At 45.7% G+C, this 20298-nt stretch overlaps 1 protein-coding gene across 4 annotated transcripts in view; it reads left to right on the top strand.

Moving 5' to 3' along the window:
• The window catches only part of MX2 (MX dynamin like GTPase 2), a 34589-nt gene extending 21077 nt beyond the window's left edge, over window positions 1–13512 (top strand). For all 4 annotated transcript variants that reach the window (XM_019745756.3, XM_019745759.3, XM_019745758.3 and 1 more), the window contains exons 8-14: window positions 4006–4084; window positions 6123–6245; window positions 6550–6691; window positions 7474–7632; window positions 8061–8137; window positions 9965–10219; window positions 11184–13512. In XM_019745756.3, coding sequence (XP_019601315.3) covers window positions 4006–4084; window positions 6123–6245; window positions 6550–6691; window positions 7474–7632; window positions 8061–8137; window positions 9965–10219; window positions 11184–11414 — 1066 coding nt within the window. In that variant the 3' untranslated portion in view covers window positions 11415–13512. The remainder of the gene's footprint in view (window positions 1–4005; window positions 4085–6122; window positions 6246–6549; window positions 6692–7473; window positions 7633–8060; window positions 8138–9964; window positions 10220–11183) is intronic.
• Window positions 13513–20298: the final 6786 nt, after the last annotated feature.

Here is a 20298-nt window from a genome sequence, read left to right as displayed (position 1 = left end):
CATACGTATGGCAGATAAGGGTCTTCCCATTTTTATGGGTAAGGATAATGAGGTCAGATCAATAGTGAAAGGAAACAAGACTAGAAACAGGCCTCCTAAGTTCCAGAAACCTATGTTGACCATCACACGTGGGATGGTCAACGTGACAACCTGCTTTAGGGCACTCACCACCTCTTTAGAGCCTGCAAACTGACTGGTTTTATTACATGTAAATTATCCTGTGGAGGTGGCAGTTTGCAAGATATTGGGATTTTTCTCCCATTGAATCAGTCACTTTGCCCTTTCGTTTAATCCAGGAACTTGCTAGTCCTGAGTGATGTGGGAGCAGTGCCGTGAGGCCCAGAAGTCACCCCTGCTTTAAAGAGACATGCAGTGGAAACCAGAATTTGGGCAGACCAGGTTGGCTGTGTGCCTTTGGGAAAGGGCTCAGCCTGTCTGAGCTTTCGCTTTCTCATGTGCTCAGGGAGTGTTACTACTGCTTCATAGGGTTGTGTTTCGGATTAAATAATTTGACACACGCAGAGGTTCTGGTACATTCCAGAAATACCACCCGGTTCCTTCTGTCTTCCTCTCTGCTCCTGCCCTGAGTGGAAGAAACAGATCATTTTCAACAGCGTTGGGGGTCACAGGGGAGGGGAATCTGCTCACTGAGCAGAGGGAAGATTATATAATAATCACGCCCACGGTTCTCAACCCTGGGCCAGCAGCATAAAGAGTTCATTAGAATCCAGCTGGTGCCCTGTCCCAGAGTTCCCGAGGTCTGGGGTGGGGCCCAAGAATTTGCATTTCTGTCAAGTTTCCGGTGGAGATTGTTATTGCTGGTCCAGGGACCATATTTTGAAAACCATGGCTCAAGGCTTTGGGCAAAGTTAAGCTGGGATGAGAATGTGTGTTGCAGTGCTTTGTCACTGAGCATCCGGGGTGACATCCTCGAGTGTCCATGTGCGGGAACTCAGCCCTTGCACAGAGGCACTCCAAGCAGCACTAGAAAAAACGATCCTATTGGGGGGGGGGGGGGTTTCCTTCCTGAATCTGTGTTGACAACAAACCATCTGCAGCCAGACTGCCTGCGGTGTGGCCCTGGGTGAGCTACTTAACTTCTCTGTGCTTTGCCTTTCTCTCTCTAAAATCGGTTGTTCCATGATTAAATAGGTTACTATTTGTGAAGACCTTAGACTACTGCCTGGCACTTAATAAGCTCCATGTAAACATATTTTTAACTATAATTTTATTGTGGTAAGAACACTTACTCTGAGGTCTACCCCGTTAACAGCATTCTTAGGGCACAGCACCGTTCTGTTAACTCGAGGCTCCGTGTTGTGCAGCAGTTCTCTGGAACTTCACTCTTCTCGCGGAACTGGAACTCCAAGTCCATTGATTAGCATCTCCCCTTTCCCTCTGCCTCCAACCTTGGCAACCACCATTCCACTCTCAGATTGTGAGTTTGACTATTTTAGTAATAGCTTATTAAGTGGAATCATGCAGCATTTGTCCTCCTGTGACTGGCTTCCCCAACTTAGCATAATATTCTCAAGGCTCGTTCATGTGGTCACATATTACGGAATTTCCTTCTTTTTAAGGCTGAATCATATTCCATTGCACTGTTAAAATCAAACACAGATGGAGACCAGACTTGAAAATTCCCTGAGCAGACAAAACCAGTTTAGTCACAGAGGCAAAGTTTAATGTAGTTTATTCTGCAAGAGAAGTGAGTGCCCCCTCCTGCATATGCTTCTGAAAATCACAAGTGAAACTTAAATTGTTCCTTAAAACTGGTATGATGTAAACACTAGTCAATTCCCTTATATTTAAGAAAATTCTAATATTATAATCAATCACTGTGAAGAATAGTCACTGTTTCTCACTATATAAGCTGCCCTGAGCCTCATCCCATGTTTTGGTTTGAGGGTTCCCGGTGTGCAATCACTTTTGCTGTGTGCACAGTAAGCTTTTACCGATTACTACACTTCCGTGATTCATTGGTTTTACTTCTGTTTTTTCCTGAAATTTTGACAGCATGTATATACCACCTCTTCTTTATCCATTCATCCGTTCATGACCACGTAGGTTGTTTCCATATCTTGGCTCTCGTGAATAATGCCGCAATCGATATAGGAGTGCTAGTATCTCTTTGAGAGCCTGATTTCAACTCCTTTGAATAGACACCCAGAAGTGGGGATGCTGGATCTTATAGTAGTTCTGTTTTTAATTTTTTGAGGAGCCTCCATTCTGCTTTCCATAGTGGCTGTACCATTTTGCATTCCCACCAACGGTGCACAAGGGTTCCAATTTCTCCACATCCTCACCAACATTTGTCTTTTATTTTTTTTAAGATTTTATTGGGGAAGGGGAACAGGACTTTATTGGGGAACAGTGTGTACTTCCAGGCCTTTTTTCCAAGTCAAGTTGTTGTCCTTTCAATCTTAGTTGTGGAGGGTGCAGCTCAGCTTCAAGTTGTTGTCCTTTCAGTCTTAGTTGTGGAGGGCACAGCTCAGCTCCAGGTCCAGTTGCTGTTTTCTAGTTGCAGGGGGCACAGCCCACCATCCCTTGCGGGAGTCGAGGAATCGAACTGGCAACCTTGTGGTTGAGAGGATGCGCTCCAACCAACTGAGCCATCCAGGAGCTCAGCAGCAGCTCAGCTCAAGGTGCCGTGTTCAATCTTAGTTGCAGGGGGTGGAGCCCACCATCCCTTGCGGGACTCGAGGAATTGAACTGGCAGCCTTGTGGTTGAGAGCCCACTGGCCTATGTGGGAATCGAACCGGCAGCCTTCGGAGTTAGGAGCATGGAGCTCTAACCACCTAAGCCACTGGGCCGGCCCACATTTGTCTTTTTTAAATATATAATATCCATTCTAGCAGATGTGATGTGATATACCATTGTGGTTTTGATTTGCATTTCCCTGATGACTAGTGACACTGAGCATCTTTCTATATATCTGTTGGCCGTTGGCATGTCTTCTTTGAAGAAATCTCTATTCAAGTCTTTAGCCCATTTTTTAATAAGGTTATTAATTTTGGGGTTTTTTTGTTTGTTTGTTTGTTGTTTTTTTGCTATTGAGTTGTAGGAGTTCCTTCTATAGTTTGAAAATGAACCCCTTATGAGATACAAGCACTTAAAAATATTTTCTGTCATTCTGCAGGTTGCTTTTTCCTCTGTTGATTATTTCCTTTGCTGTGCAGGAGCTTTTCAGTTTGATGTAGTCCCACTTTAGTCTCTTTTTCTTGTCTGTGTTTTTGGTGTCATATTCATGAAATTATTTGAGACCGATATCATGAAGACTTTCCCCTGTGTTTTTTTTTCTAGGAGTTCTACAGTTTCAGTACTTACTTAGGTTTAAGCCTTCAATCGTCAGTTGACTTTTGTGTGAGGTGTGACATAAGAATCCAATTTTATTCTTTTGCTTGGGGAGATACAGTTCTCGTAACATCACTGGTTGAAGAGATTATCTTTTCTCCATTGTGTATTCTTGGCACTGTTATTGAAGATGGGTTGACCGTATCTGCATGGATTTATTTCTGGGCTCTCTAGTCTGTACGTGTCCATCCTTATACTAGCACTATGCTGTTTTGTAATAAGAAACTGTAGCTTTGCAATATATTTTGAAATCAGGACAGGTGATGCCTCCAGGTTTGTTCTTCTTTCTCAGGATTGATTTGGCTGTTCAGGGATAAATATTTCTTACAAGAAATAAAATACTAGTTTGGACAAGTCAATAAGCCTCTATGAAGTTAGGTTTGTTTTGTTTTTCTGTAGATAAACTTACTTTATGAGGGTTTTGGGGATGATAAAGAAAGAAAATGTGCATAACCTTCCTAGAAGCTCCATGCTTGCCTAGAGATAGGCTTATCTCTTAATTAGCAACTGCCTTTCTCATGTACTACCAGGGTTCTCTGAGGGCATGTGTCACTTCAGGGAGCTGAGCTCATCTACCCGCTTCCAAAGCCAGTGCTGGGAAAATGACCATATGGGCTCATCCTGAATTCATGTGTGCTGTCTTATTTCAGAGCCCTCCTGGAGGAAGGGAAGGCCACGGTGCCCCGTCTGGCAGAAAGACTCACCTCCGAGCTCATCTTACATATCAATGTGAGTCGAGGGCTGGGTTGCAAGTTATACAAATTGTAGACTGCCCACGTCCCTCTCTCAGTCTTGAGTTGGCTAAGACACCACACTGAATGGCCCAAACAAGCAAACAAACAAGTACACCCTGAAAACCAAATTTCTCATGGTCAGAGGCTCATAGGAGAGCGTCTGAAACAGGAAAGGAACAGCTGCCCAATGTTGAAATGAAAAGTTGGAGCAGTCAATTTGGGGGAAGCAAAAAGGGAGGAGGGAAACTATTATACCGGTTTCGCAGTGTAAAGAGGAACGAACCCCAAGTTTGCACATTTTTCTCTTTCTCAATGGGTTGTGAACACTTCACAGTATAAAAGACATTTTCCCAGCCTCACACTTGTAAGAAATACACATTCAGTTTTCACTGATTCTCAAAAATGGGCAACTGCCGACAAACCTCTTGAGATGTCATTAAAGATAGGAGAAGTGTGGCTTAGTATTTATGGTGAAATAGAATATTTGTAGGGCTGGCCTGAACCTTTGTACATGAGTTTGAATAACACAGCAAGACTGAAGGGTTAACCCTTAGAGCAGGGATGATCCCAGGGTCTGGGTTCTAGTCCCTGCTAAACTACGTGCCAGACGAAAGCAATGATACTCTTTTGAGCCAGGAAACACATACTCAGATAATACTCGGTTGCAAGGAGACAGCGGTTCTGAAACTGTAATACACACAAGAATCACCTGGTAATTTTGTTAAAACTCATATTCCTGGACCTCAGCCCAGAGTTTCTGAGTCAATAGGTCTAGTGCGGGGCCCTTTGCACTTTTAAGTTCCAGGTGATCCAGGGAATACCCTTTGAGAAGCACTGATGACCGTGGCATACCCTCGTTCTGCCGAAGAGGGCTCCAAAAGAGATAACCCTGTCTAACTGAGAAAAACATCTTGTTTTGCAAAAAGATGTCGCCTTTAGATAACTTTTTTGATAACATATTTCTCAACATTTAAATATTTTACATTAAAATTCGAATTAAAATCTGTACTATTTTTCATTAATTTTTTAAAATGTATATCAAGACTCAGTTATGATAACTATAGATTCAGTTATGAAAGACTCAGTTATGAAATATCAAAAAAAAATTTAGTACCTTTCTGCCTATTGATACAAAACATCCAAAAAACAACAACAACAAAAAAGCCTGTGAGGCCTTAACTTCTTGGCATCACCCACCTTGGCCATCATTTTCTGTAGCCTTGGCAAGCTGCCTCTAAATGCCAATGAACTCAGCCCGGCTGGCTGCAGTGACTTTGTGCACTGAAGCAGAAGTTGGGGCCACTGCTCACACAGGTGTCTTTACTTGCAGTGTTCACCTGCATGGGCTTCGGAGGTGGTGAGCAGTGTACAAATTGGAACTCTGCCACTTACTAACTCAGCAATGACATCAATTTGCCTCTCTGAGCCCTAGGTTCCTCCCTTGTATAAAGGAAGCACCAAAGCCATGTGCTTTGCTGCAATGTGGGGCTTAACTGAGATGCGGAGGGCTTGCGACGATGCTTGGCCCCAAGACAACCCTCCACGGTACCATCCTTCTCCTCATCCTCATCCCCATCATCAGCATCCTTAGTTGGTTACGACTCTACCCAGCCTGACACCAACACCCAAGACATATCCTCTACCAAAGCACCATTTATCAGTTTATAACCCTCACGTTGTCACCAACAAAACATGTTACTAAAGAAAGCTTACATCATATTCAAGTGTACTTATTCTCGAAATCCAAAGCACGGAGCCAGAGCAAACAAAAGCAAACACTGGCCACCACCTGATTCCTGCACACGCCACCTGCATAACAGAATTCTGCACCCGACATCCAAGCTGCAGCATCCCGTTGCCTGCCACGCCCTCCTTGGGCTCCTTGACAAGCCTTCATCTCAACAAGCTCACACAATAATAGAAACTGTGCATCATCTCAAATGCTTTCAGATGGGATTCTGCCCCCCTACCCAAGACATCTTTCACCTAATTGCAAGCTGTAGAGTTTCATTGTTTGCTATCATTTTGTTCAGAAATCACTCCCGTTGTTAGAAAATCAAATCAGAGATTGCCACCAGAGTGCGACAGAGGAGCTGCGCCAGTGTGGGGAAAACGTCCCCACCACTGATGCTGATAAGATGTTCTTTCTGATTGAGGTGAGAATTAGCGGGGACTCCACGCGACACTCAGACACAGAAACTGGCCTGTCTGACACCAGATCCCTTTAGTTGGCCACATCCTTGGCCCAGCCCATCCGAGGTGGCCCTCTGTGCGCCCCCAACCTGTGCTCTGCCGGGAGCCCTGTTCTGCCCTCCATGGTCTCACCTGGGAGAGGAGCGGGTCGGGTGGGTGATCTGACCTCCTTACAGCCCCCATCCCCCAACACCACACGCTGCTCCCCCAGGTCTTGGCTCTTTCATGTGATTACAGCACAGATTGATGACTTCATCTCATTTTCAGAAAGTTAAAGTGTTTAATCGGGACATTGAAAAGTTAGTACAAGGAGAAGAAATAGTAAAGGAAAAAGATACCCGCCTATACAACAAGCTCAGAGAGGAGTTTAAAAACTGGATACTCATACTTGCAGACAATACCCAACAAGGTAAGTCATGGGACAGCGCTGCCCCTAAAAGCAGTGTCTTGTGTACCAAGACCAGAAGCTGGTTCTGACACATCAAAAGTGTGTGAAGAGCTAACATGCCCACACCAGACACCCTGGGACCCTTGTCATCCACGGCTGCTTTCCATCACCATCATCGTGCAGCGTTACCCTCACCTCCTCAATAGAGCAATTCCACTTTCTCACATCTTTGTTTTGAGGCCAGATAATTCCACTTACCCAATTTCCCCCTTCTCTTCTCCCCTAATCCAAGACCACAGAGGCCAAGGCTTTGATAAAACCTCCTTGCTCTGCCCTTCCCTTCAGCTTCCGTCCAGATGCCAGTAGGGTGTGTTTGCGTGCGTGTGTGTGTGTGTGTGTGTGTGTGTTCATTTGGGCCCTTGACAAAAACAGCACTATTCACTTCCGTGGCAGCATTCCTCCAACTGTAGTCTGACTGTATTTTTGAGAGACCTGTAAACCCTACAAGAATGTAACTTTCTATTTTCATTGAACTAATCAGATTCTTTTCTACCAACTATGAACACTAAACTTCTCCCTCGGGGTGACGACTCAATTGAAAAATATTTTTATAGAATTAGATTTTTGTTTCTTGAAAGTCATTGTCAGACCATGTTTGGTTTTTTTTGTTTTGTTTTTTTCTTTCCATTGTGAAAAAAATTCCATGTAGAAACATTGCCTTCAGGTACAGTGGGTAAGCAACACACACAAAAATGTCTGTGGAAGTGTCAGAATTCACCATGGTGGTGTGTTTTATGTTTCAGTTAAAAAAGTTATTCACGAAGAAGTCTCAAAATACGAAAAGCAGTATCGCGGCAAAGAACTGGTGGGGTTTGTCAACTACAAAACGTTCGAGACCATCGTGCAGCTGTACATGGGACAACTGGTAGACCCCGCAATCGACATGCTCCAGAAGGCTGTTGGTGAGGCTGTCCTATGAGGTTAAACGATCCCCCAGTACCTTCCATGGGTCTCCATGCCTTGCAGAGAGAGACAGGGATGGAATGATCAAACCAAGACTGCAGATGTTCTTTGCCCATTTTGGGGAATGGGGGGAGGGCAAGACCTACCCCTCCATGCAGTTGTGTGAGGAATAGTCAGGTGCTAACCCCGGGAGAACACACGTTCCACGAGAGGACAGGGAATTGATGGGACCTGCTCGGGGTGGGTGGTGATGGTGAATTTTGTGTCGCCCTGGGACCATGTGCACCCCTTCTTTCTCTCGTGGTCTGTGAATCTGGGGAGCTCGGCCTTAGAATAGGGTCATGTGTCATGATTTCTCTTCTCTGTGTCTTCAACCCATTTTCTTACTGCTTGCATTTTACTGATGTTTTGTCTTTCCTTTGGTCAGAAATTGTCCGGCAAAATTTCGTTGACACAGCCAAAAAACATTTTGACGAGTTTACCAACCTTAATCAAATAGCCCAGGTAAGCGCCCACAGTTTACTGCTGGTCACCTGTTCTACTGGCTGATTCATGCGAGTCTAACCTTTGAAAAGAGTTGGATATGTACTGTTGTGTGGAAATACTGAGGCCAGGGTTATATTTGCCGATGTGCTGGGCTGGCGACTCCAGCAAGATTGCCGTTCTGCTCCTGCTCAGGAGTTAGTGGGCACTCCCTGGGAAACGTGAAACAGCATGTGACCTTGTTCTCTCTCCACCATAATCTTCTACAGCGTGACGTGTCTGAACATATGATTGCCCGTAGTCACTGGTTGGTATTTTGGATCTTTTTCTAGCACAAAGGACAGCATTGTCTGCTAGTGTTCGTCCAAAATCTTTATAAGTCTGACTTAAAAATATTGCCACAGCTGTGTGGGTTTCCACTCAACAACTTAGCAACTCCCCCAAACCCCTCGCTCAGTAAAGGAAAGAGAGGGGTGTCCAGCTCCCACCTGGGTTCTAGATGAAAATCTTCCTCTGTCCCTGCCTGTGCTGTCGGTCAGAATCTCATTCCACAATCTCATTCAGGTGAGCAAAGAAAAGAATGTCTGTCATTTTTCCCATAATGAAACTTAATTTCTTCTTTTACCTCTTTTGCCAGTTGGTAAAAAATATTAGGCTTGTGCAAAAGTAATTGCGGTTTTTAATTGCAAAAACCGCAATTACTTTTGCACCAACTTAATAAATCTCACTTCTGAGTTCTCCAACTTTCCCAGGGACTGCGTCTGAGTCCTGGGTACTTCACCACAGGATGGGTGACATTCCTGGTCCTTGATCGCCTCCAGGGTGGCAACTCCAGGTTGTATGCCATCCTTCCTGGGCCTCAGTGGTTGGCCCTGTGGGCCCCCCATGCTCCCGACTGTAGGGCTGGTTCTCCTGAGCTCTTGCCAGCTGTGCCAGGACACAGAAACACTCCACTGCAAACACAGGCTACCCTGGGGCCAAGGAAACTCCGGCACCCACCAAGACCTCCACCCCGTGGTGCCATGCTCTGGTAGCTAAGAAGTCTCAGCATAGCGTCCTGTGCCACACTGGGACTCCCGGAGCGCTCTGAGGCCACCCCCCTCCACCATTGTACTTGCTCCTTCTGAGCTTCGTCAGAGGCAGGGGGTTTGGCACCTGCCTATGTCACTCTTCTTGGAAGTGATGCACCAGCCATTTCTGCTCTCAGAAATGTGAGTGGGTTTGACACATACACTCCAAAAAGGAAGAAACGTCAGCCTCTGTGAAACCCACAGACACTCGCTCACATGCTCTAAAACCACTGTCTCTGCCGTCCGTGTACAAAAGTCTGTTTGAAACTCAAAAGCTAAGAAGTGACTTTTCTCCACTAGGTTGTCCGTTCCTGTCCCAGAATGCCTTTGACGGTGTGGGTGTCACAGGATTTCTGGGAAATAAATATCAAGCTGTTATCCCCCTGCATTCATTGACACACTGGCATTTGAGTTGTTCTTGAAAGTGTGGGTTTCAACTAGAGAGACAGGAGTGATGGATGTGAAAATGTAAACTAAGCCACAGTTGAGAAAGATGATGATGTGGGAGAAAATGGAGGTCAGGGCAGAGAGGAAGAATGGTGGGAGACACGATTGGACTGGCATGAGCCACAAGTACAGCAGCGACGTGGGACTGGTGAGGACAGCAACCCACGGTCAAGTGGGGACCTTGTGGAAATCACTACTTAAAGTCTCGGGACTTCTTTCACCTTAAATTATTTTTCATTCTGTGTTCAACGTATTGATAGTTACTTCCTGAGTTATTTGAGCAGTAAGAGGGGGGGAAGCAATGATGTGTTTCTCTTTCTTATCCAACCAGAACAAGATTGAAGACATAAAAGGGAAACAAATGCAAACAGCAGAAAATCTGATCCGCCTTCAGTTCAGGATGGAGCAGCTGGTTTATTGTCAAGACCAGATTTACAGCTCGGTTCTGAGAAAAGTCCGAAACGAGGTCTTTAACCCGCTCGAAAAGCCTTTACAGAATCCTCTGTTGAAATCGTCTTCTTCAAATGATGAGTCTTCGATTTCCTCCATCACTGAAATCGGGGTACACCTGAATGCATACTTCTTGGTGAGTGTGGGTGCCCAGGTCAGCCCTCTGTGGCATGTGCTGGGCAGAGGGTAGGATGTCCTGATTGAGAGTTGCTTAGCTGAGTGAAGAAGGGATGGACCACTGTATGTATTAAACCCTTTCTGCTCTGATGAAGTACTCATGTGTTATCTCACTTACAATTTTACAGTAACCCTATTGAGACACTTTTAATTCATTTGCCCCAAATCAGGTTCTTCAAAGTACTTTATATTTTATGTGATGCATGAAGTACAAAACTACTGTTATCAGAATACAGCAAAATACAAGCACTAATCTCACTGACGGTCATTTAGCTTTCCTTGATGTTCAGAAGGCACTCAGCTCTTGAAACACCTGAAAGTCACCAGCTTCACAAAAACAGGAAGGAAATTCCTTTCCCTAGATTTTGTGACCTGACCCAATCAACTTTGTGGTTTCTAACTCCCCACCCGTGGGCTAAAGTACTAGGGCCCACAGAAAGGAAGATAACTTTAAAAAGCTGCAAAGAAGTCCAACTCCTGAAGCCTTTTCTTAATCGGAAGAGAAAGTAGAGCTACCCAGATGTGGAGTCCAGCTGCCACGCACACTGGGCATGCGTATGAGGAAAATATGAGACCAGCACTGAAGCAGGTCCCAATGTGTTCCCTGAAGGGAGCCAGGGGGTCATGGGGCCAGAAGGTCTCGACAGGGAGGAGCTCCTGGGCAGGCTGGGGTGCCCAGAATGTGCTGTGGGTTTGCTAGCCTACCATGCAGGTTCTTAGTGCCAGAGGGAATGTCTGGGTAGTAAAGATTGGACAGCCCAAACCACCTTCCCGTGGTTTGATACTGAACACGAGTTGGGTAGATGGGACCACCAGGACTTAGCAAGACGACCACGCATGCATCCAGAACCCCAAAGCTTCTCTGCAGCCACAGGCCTTGGGCCGAGATCCCTGCAGCTAAGTCTTCTCACTCCCTCTTCCAGGAAACCAGCAACCGTCTCGCCAACCAGATCCCATTCATAATCCAGTATTTTGTGCTCCAAGAGAATGGCGATCAGTTGGGGAAAGCCATGATGCAGATACTGCAGGAGAAGGAACACTACTCCTGGCTGCTTCAGGAGCAGAGTGAGACCGCCAACAAGAGGAGATTCCTCAAGGAGAAAATTTACCGGCTCACACAGGCACGGCGTGCTCTCTGTAAATTCTCCTGCTAAAGGCAGGAGACGGATGGAAGGGCAGCCGTACTTTGTGGCTCATCTTATGTGCATTCATTGTAAGGCGAAGTGGTACAGGAAGTGGCTTGTCGTTCGGGGCCAGACTTTCCCAAAGCTGTCTATGTTCAACTTGGCTGTGGTGCAATCGCCACCAGAGTTTTCGCAGGCAGTCCACATGTGCTCAGAGCTGTCACCTCCACCAACCTGAAGAGGTGGCTCTCCAGTCCTTAGTCCCCATGGCCTCCAATTACAGCATTCTTCAATACTGCTATCATTCTTTGTTAATTTGATCCCCCCACCCATCAGATTAGGAGACCCTAGGGGGGAAGGTCAGTATTATAGTCTTCTTTCGTATTTCCAGAATCTTGCATGGCAGCTGGCACAGAGTAGCCGCTTAATAAATAATAGCTCATTAAACAAATGACTAATGATTACCTAGGGCTATGGCTTCAATTCAGACTTTGGTTATTTGGCTCGATGTCCGTCAGCTGGTCACTCTCAGATGAATTTGGTCATGCCACCTGCTGCGAGCCTGTTTCCCAGCTCTCCAGGAGAAGCAGGCCTGGAGGATGTACCATTTTTAATTTGTATTATTTACATGGTTGCGACTAGCTCCCGTGGCTATGCTAAGTCTCCTGAAGGGAAATTCAGTGAGGAAAAGCATTAAAAAAAAACAAACCAAAAACAAAAACCAGAGCTTTGTACTAGTTGTCATCTCCTGATGGCTAATTTTATTTTCTTTTTCACAGTAAGCGATAACGGGAATCACAGGAATTTTAGGAAGGTTAAGTAAAACCATTTCTACAAACTACCTGTCCCAAAGCAGGTGTTCAAAAATGCCAACCATGCTTCCTCCATCAAAGACCTCTTTTATTCTTTATCGCTAGGTTCATAAAGCAGCCCACACTCCTGAAGCTCTTCCAGACAGCTCTTTGATATGTTTATTTCATTGGTATCTTTCTGAGTCAATTTTTGTATATGGTGTTAGATAAGAGTCCAGTTTCGTTCTTTTGCGTGTGGATCTTCAGTTTCCCCAGCCCCATTTGTTGCAAAAACTGTCCTTTCCTATGGGCCTTGGCACCCTTATCAAGAATCCTTTGACTGGATGTGTGAGGATTTATTTCTGGGCTGTCTGTTCCATTCCATTGGTCTATATATATGTCTGTCTACATGCCAGTGCCACACTGTTTTGATAACTAGCTTTGTAGTGTTTCAAAATCTGGAAGTGTGAGTCCTTCAGCTTTGTTCCTCTTTGTCAGGATTGTTTTGTCTATTTAGGGTCCCTTGAGATGCCATTTGAATTTTAGGATTTTTTTTTAATCTCTGCAAAAAAATGTCGCTGGGATTTTGATAGGAATTGCACTGAATCTGTAGATTGCTTGGGTAGTATTTGCATCTTAATAATATTAAGTCTTCCAATCACAAACACAGGATATCTTTTCAATTTTTTAAAATTTCTTTAAGTGATGTTTTGCAGTTTTCACTGTACAAGTCTTTCACTTCCTTGATTAAGTTAATGCCTAAGTATTGTATTCCTTTTGATGCTATTGCAAATGTAAATGTTTTCTTAATTTTCTTTTCAGGTTATTCATTGTTAGCCTACAGAAATGCAACTGGTTTTAATGTGTTGATTTTGTATCTTGCCACTTTGTTGAATTCATTTATTAGTTATAACAGTTTTTGTGAAATCTTTATGGTTTGCTTTTCCTCATATAAGTTCATATCATCTGTGAACAGAGATAATTTTACTTCTTCCTTTCTGGTATGGTTTATTTCTTTATCTTACCTAATTGCTTGGGCTAGAACTTCCAACACTGTTGAATGAAAGCAAAACTAGCGATCCTTGTCTTGTAAAGTTACTCTGGTTTTAAAGAACGTTTGTGATATTGAAGCTGAAAATGAAGAGAACTGAAAAGACAAAACACTGGCCTTAGTTTAGGTATCCTCTACTTGCTTTTTTAAAATTTGGCTTTTCCCCCTCATTTTGTGAGTTAGGTCAATGTGCAGATAGTCAGTAGCAGAGCTAACGAGAAGAATTAAATCTCTTCAAATTAAATCTCTTCAAAGCACTGTTGTGAAAATAAAGTACGATACTTAATATTTGTTCCATAGACTGTATTTTCAAAGCCTTCCCTAAGTGTTCAATACGTTTCACATAGATGTGTACACATGCACACACACACAGCCTCAACAGAAGCGTCTCATGTACCACCTCAGGACGGATGCCCAAACCCAGATTTGAGCTGTCCAGCGGGAGGCCTGGGCTCTGGTGTATGAGTTTCCAGGGGGTGGACATAACAAAGTGCCACAAACAGGATGACTTTAAAATACAAAAACAACAGAAGTTTGTTCTCTCACAGCGCTGGAGGCCAGAAGTCCGAAATCAAGGTGTCAGTGGGGTCAGTTCCCTGTGGAGCTCTGAGGGAGGATGTGTCCCAGGCCTCTCTCTCTCCCGGATCCTGCTGGTCACCTGCAGTCCTTGGCGTCCCTTGACTTGTGGCTGCGTCACTCCAGTCTTTGCCTCCGTCCTCACATGGTGGTTTTTCTCTGTGTCTCCTTATATCAAGTCTCCCTTTCTTTTTTTAAAGACACCAATCTGGATAAAGAACTCACCCTAAACCAGGATATTCTTATCTCAAGATCCCTAACTTAATGACATCTGCAAAGACCCTACTTCTTTCAAATACCGTCACATTTACATGCTGTAGGGATTACAACTTGGACATATCTTCTGGGGACTCACAATCAACCCAGCAGGTGAACTCTCAGAGCATGGAGCTGGGTGGATGGCCCGTGTTTTCGTTAGAATTAGCTAACTGCTAACTTAAGATCTCTGCAGCTTAACACACCCCAAGTGTGTTCTGGGCCTCACTGGCAGTTGGGGCACCAGTCTTCTTCCACCTAGTGGCCCCACCATTGTGGGGGCCTTTGAGCTTCCACCTAATAACCTCCGTATTAGACCAGCAGGTGAGAAGACAGTGTAGAGGGAGGTTTCCAGGAGCAGGCCTGGGCGCAGTGCACGTCACTTCCTACACAATCTATGGGCAGATCTCAGGCCTACAGCCACACTTAGCTGCAAGGCAGGCTGGGAAATATAGTCCAGCTAAGCAGAGAGGAGGAAGAGGGAGCAGGATTTGGACACTGCCACACGTGTCCCACCAACACAGACATGCTTTCTGCTCGTCTCATCCCAGGCCAGCTTGCTCACTCACACATGCACCCTACACACACACACACACACACACACACACACTGTTTCCTCCTCCAGTGTTACTATGGATCTGGGGTTTGTTCCTAACAAGTGTAGAAATAAACGAAATTCACCCAAATGAGACAAGCAAAGTTATTTATCCAGAGCTGACCAGCGAGGGGTCAGCCCCCATCACTTGTGGTTGGTGGACACTCACAGGCAGGAGAGAAGAAGGAAGGCTTCGTAGTGGAAAACGGACAGCTCTGGGTGAGGCCTGTTGGAGGCTGTGTCCTGAGGAAGCTGTGGGCGGGGCTAACTAGAGGGGGGCGGGGCCTGTGTGGTTAGGGTGCACTTTTAGCTTTCTCTGGTTGGCCCTAAATTGGAAGCGGGGACAAAAATTAGAGAAGCTGTCAGTTACTAATCAAGTCCTGGATATTTTGAGCCAACTGTTACAAGGTTAGCGTTTGGCTTCCTGAACTGGACCCTAGAGACAGCAGTCTGAATTCCCACACGGCTGACTAACAACAGGCTGGCTCCCTGGGCTGGTTAACAGAGATAATGGTTTTGTTTCCTGGGCAGGTGGCTGCAAGCTGTACAGCAGAATTCCGTGTTTATATATGGTCTGGCCATTGTCCGTGTGTATATTCAGTCCCTCACAGCTGACCGTACCGTGTGGGGCCTTCCTCTCGCCTGTGCCCTGGACACGGCAGACCTGCTGCTGCAGGTGAACCTGACGCAAGTATCTGGGTATCTGCCTACACACAGGATCCACGCCTGTGTTCAGACTACCCTGAAATTCCTCATAGGGGTGGAAGGTGCTCTTTCGGGGTGAGGGTTGGGGGGAAGGTGTGTTTTCTTCAATCAGTGGTGTAGCCATATAACTGAGCAGTATCCATGAAAAGGTATCAACAGAGGGATACACAAGTTTGAATTTCCCATCTTGTTCCTACCCCTTGAGGCCCTAAAATGCCCCTTTTGTCAAGCATAGTAACATGGTACATTGGTAATGTATTGTTTCATAACAAATTACCCCGAATTTTACTTCCAAAATTTTTTTTTAATTTTATTGGGGAACAGTGTGTTTCTCCAGGGCCCATCAGCTCCAAGTCATTGTCCTTCAGTCTAGTTGTGGAGGGCGCAGCTCAGCTCTAAATCCAGTTGCTGTTTTCAATCTTTAGTTACAGGGGGCGCAGCCCACCATCCTATGCAGGAATTGAACCTGCAACCTTGTTGAGAGCTCACGCTCTAACCAACTGAGCCATCCAACCGCCCCTCCAGAAGCTCAGCAGCAGCTCATCTTCAATCTAGTTGTGGAGGGAGCAGCTCATTGGCCCATGTGGGAATCGAACTGGCAACCCTGTTGTTCGGAGCTCACACTCTAACCAACTGAGCCATCCCGCCACCCTTACTTCCAAAATTTCTTATCTGTTTCTTTAAATCAGGAATTCACACGTATGCTGCAGCCAGGTGTCTCCAGCTCAGGGTCTCTCGTGAAGCTGCAGTCCAGCTGTGGGCCAGGCAGCTGCACTCTTAGCTCAAGGCTTAGCAGGGACAAAAGTCACTTCTGTGGTTGGCTGAGTAGTGGCCCCCAAAATGGCCAGGTCCTAATCCCTGGAACCTGTGAATATTACCTTTTATGGAAAGACTGTCTTTGATGATCTAATTAAAGACTCTGAAATGGGGAGTTTATCCAGGTTCTCATAAGAGGGAGGCAGAGGGAGATCCGACTACAGAGGAGAGAGCATTGCAAAGATGGAGCAGAGAGGGAGATTGGAAGATGCTACACAGCTGGCTGTGAAGGTGGAAGAAGAGGCCCCAAGCCAAGAAATGCAGGAGGTGCAGGTCTAGAAGCTGGAAAAGGGAAAGAAAAGGATTCTGCCTAGAACCCCCAGAGGGAGTGCAGATTGGCAACACCACGTCTTTAGCCCTGTGAATCTGATCTGGGACTTCTGGCCTCTGGGACCAAAAGAGAATAAATATCTCTTGTTTTAAGCCACTGAGTTTGTGGTCGTTTGTTCCAGCAGCCACAGGAAACTAAGGAGGCCTCCAAGCTCACTCACCAGGCTGTTGGCCAAAGACATCAGTTCTTTATCACATCACATGTTGGGAACAACATTGCAGCCCAAACGAAAGGCCTATAGAATTATCAGGATGGCTTTTTGTAAATAAAATTGATTTGACTTAATTTTTCTTAAAGCGGCCCAAGTGATTGTGATGACCGGGCAGGTCTGGGAATGACTCTTCAATGCAAAAGAAGTCGGCTCCTGCAGTGGTACCTGGCATACAGCAGACACCTTAGAAATATTTTTTGGAGCAATGAGTGATGGCTGGCAGGTAATTGCAATGGCAACAGAGAGAACAGGACCCTGTGAAAGTTTGAAAAGCACTGTGGAGATTAATCAACAGAAACCCCTTTAGCTTGCAGTTGTGAGGTCCTGTAGAGCGAACTGTCATCCTAGACCATGCACAGTCAATTACCACAAACAGGAAGAGACCTTACTTTCCATCTCCAGTAGGAAGGTGTTTTCTACTCTACGACTTCAGCAAGAAAAATGAGTTCTTGTCCTGCTACATTCAGCCAATGAAAGATGGTTACAATATGGGTGGACCTAGAGAACAATATGTTAAGTGAAATAAGCCAGACAGAGAAAGACAAATACCACATGATCTCACTTATATGTGGAATCTAAAGAAAAGAATAAATGAATGAACTAATCAGAAACAGTCTCAGAGACATAGAGGAAAAACTGAGGGTTGCTAGATGGGGGGGTGGATAAGGGAGAAGGTGAGGGGATTAGAAAGCACAGTCAGTAACCACAAGATTGCCACAGGGAAACGAAAGTCAGTTTGGGGAATGTAATCAATAATGTTGTAAAGATTTTGTAGGGTATCCGATGGACACGTGTCTCATTAGGGAGACCACCTCAGGGATGATGTAGATGCCTGATCACTGCACTGTACACCTGAAGCTGATGCTGAACAATAATGAATGTTGGGGGCCGGCTCGGTGGCTCAGGCGGTTAGAGCTCCATGCTCCTAACTCCGAAGGCTGCCGGTTCGATTCCCACATGGGCCAGTGGGCTCTCAACCACAAGGTTGCCAGTTCAATTCCTCGAGTCCCACAAGGGATCATGGGCAGCCCCCTGCAATTAAGATTGAACACGACACCTTGAGCTGAGCTGCCACTGAGCTCCCGAATGGCTCAGTTGGTTGGAGTGCGTCCTCTGAACCACAAGGTTGCCGGTTCGATTCCCTCAAGGGATGGTGGGCTGCACCCCCTGCAACTAGCAAGGGCAACTGGACCTGGACCTGAGCTGCGCCCTCCACAACTAAGACTGAAAGGACAACAACTTGACTTGGAAAAAAGTTCTGGAAGTACACACTGTTCCCCAATAAAGTCCTGTTCCCCTTCCCCAATAAAATCTTTAAAAAAAATGAATGTCAACTACAATTTTATATATATATGTATGTATGTATATATATATATATATATATATATATATATATATATATATACACACACATACACACACACATATATATTATATATATAGTTACAAGAAGCGGAGCACAGCATTAGGAATAGAGACAGTGGAAATATAATGGCTGTGTGCGATGTCAGAGGGTAGTGGATGGGGGGATTGTCACTGTGTGAGTGATATAAATGATAAATGTCTAACTATCACATTGTTTTGTGCACCTGAAACTAAGAAAAAAAAAAGATGGTTACAACTCAGCCAATGAAAAGCCACTATACTTCAGACAAACTCCCAGTTTCCTCCAGTGGACTTTTCGTTTACAACAGCCCCTCTGAACTCTCCTCTTTCCTCTATAAAGAAGTTCCTCTCTTTTCTTCTCTGGACTTGCACTTGATTCGCCATTAGGCTGCATGACCTGAACTGCAATTCTTTATTGTTCCAAATAAACCCATTTTACTGGAGAAATATCTGGCTATTTTTTTAAGGTCAACAGGACCCAGTTTCCATTTCTCACTAGCTTTGTGATTTTGGGCAAAAGCGTTTACTTCTCCATGTCCCCATTTCCTATTTGATTGGTTTTTGCTCTCTTGGAAGATCATGTGTTTAGAGAAATTAGCCCAGTGCCTGATGGAGTCACTATTCTATGGACACTCCACAACCAAGAGAAAGCATTTTTTTTGTTTTTTTTGTTTTTAAAAGATTTCGTTGGGGAAGGGGAACAGGACTTTATTGGGGAACAGTGTGTACTTCCAGGAATTTTTCCAAGTCAAGTTGTTGTTATTTCAATCTTAGTTGTGGAGGGTGCAACTCAGCTCAAGTTCCAGTTGCCATTGTTAGTTGCAGGGGGCATAGCCATCACCATCCCTTGTGGGAGTCGAACTGGCAACCTGTGGTTGAGAGCCAGTACTCCAACCCTGAGCCATCCAGCCCCTCAGCGGCAGCTCAGGTGCCATGTTCAATCTTAGTTGCAGGGGGCGCAGCCCACCATCCCTTGCGGGGTTGTGAAATCAAACCAGCAACTTTGTGGTTGAGAGCCCACTGGCCTATGTGGGAATCGAACCGGCAGCCTTTGGCGTTAGGAGCACGGAGCTCCAACCGCCTGAGCCACCAGGCCAGCCAAAGAGACAGCATTTTTAATACAGAGATATTGCATTAGGGTCTCTCCACTTCCTGCACTGTGAAATGTGGGAGCCCAGTTGTGGCAGAGGAGGAATGAAGCAGCCTGAGTTGGAATTTGAAGCACTGATGGAAAGAACAAGCTGGATCAATACCCATTAGCCTTCTGGGGAGAGGTCCTGGGAAGGCAGGAGACACCTGCCTTCACCACATGAAAAATAAATTTTCATCAGGTGAGTGCCATAGGGACAGTTGGCCCTATCCTAGAAAAAAACGATTTTGAAATGGCCACCGACCTTCCCCCAGTGACTGTGCACTGGGCCATGTGTACACCAAGCCAGGACCCAGGGTTCCCAGCTCAGCTCTACCAAGCTTTCAGCATCTGTCCCCTCAGGACAGGGCTCGCTGGGGGATCTGGGGTAGATAAGAAGGCAAAGCCTGGCCCTTTAAGACCAGATAAATAACAACCTTGGTGGTGCCTGCCTTCTGGTGCTTTAATTGCAAATGAAACACCTGGAGAATCCCTTAAAATGCAGATTGATTCAGTGATTTTGGGGTGGCCCCTAACCCTGAAGCCAATGCTGCTGGTTGGGGGACCACCCTTTGAGAAGGACTGGTTTATGCCACAAACACAGAGGAGAAAACGAATTGGGGCCAATGACACCTGGGGCGGGACCAGTGCTCCGGGCCAGACAGAGAGGACGCTGGGTGGGGGGGCGCTGTCCTGCCTTTTGGCCCCACCTCACAGGCGTGGGCGCATTATCCCAGTGGTTCCGGGCTGCCGAGCAGTCCCGCGCCCCCCTCCTGCTCCTACTTCCTCAAGGCACGTGACACAGGCAGAACTGAGGCCAGGTTCAGCCAGATGTCTGAGAGGCATGGGGCCAGAGAACCTCCTCCGGGCTCCGCCTCCTTCTCCCCAGCTCCTGGATTTAGAATTCTATTGCTGCTCCATCTAACTTACTTTTCTGTGAACCCAGGAGGAGAAAAGAAACTGGAACCGAATCTGAGTTGACTAGAAACGGAGACAGGGGAGGAGAGGCGGGGAGACTATGGAGGAAACTGAGAGGCTTAGGGAATCTCTCCGGAGGTCACTTGAGGA

Source organism: Rhinolophus sinicus, chromosome 17, assembly GCF_057876585.1.
Source record: "Rhinolophus sinicus isolate RSI-liver-muscle chromosome 17, RSI-T2T, whole genome shotgun sequence".
Taxonomy (NCBI): Eukaryota; Metazoa; Chordata; class Mammalia; order Chiroptera; family Rhinolophidae; genus Rhinolophus; species Rhinolophus sinicus.
The sequence above is the reverse complement of the archived record's forward strand: the minus strand, read 5'-3'. Positions and strand labels throughout refer to the sequence as shown.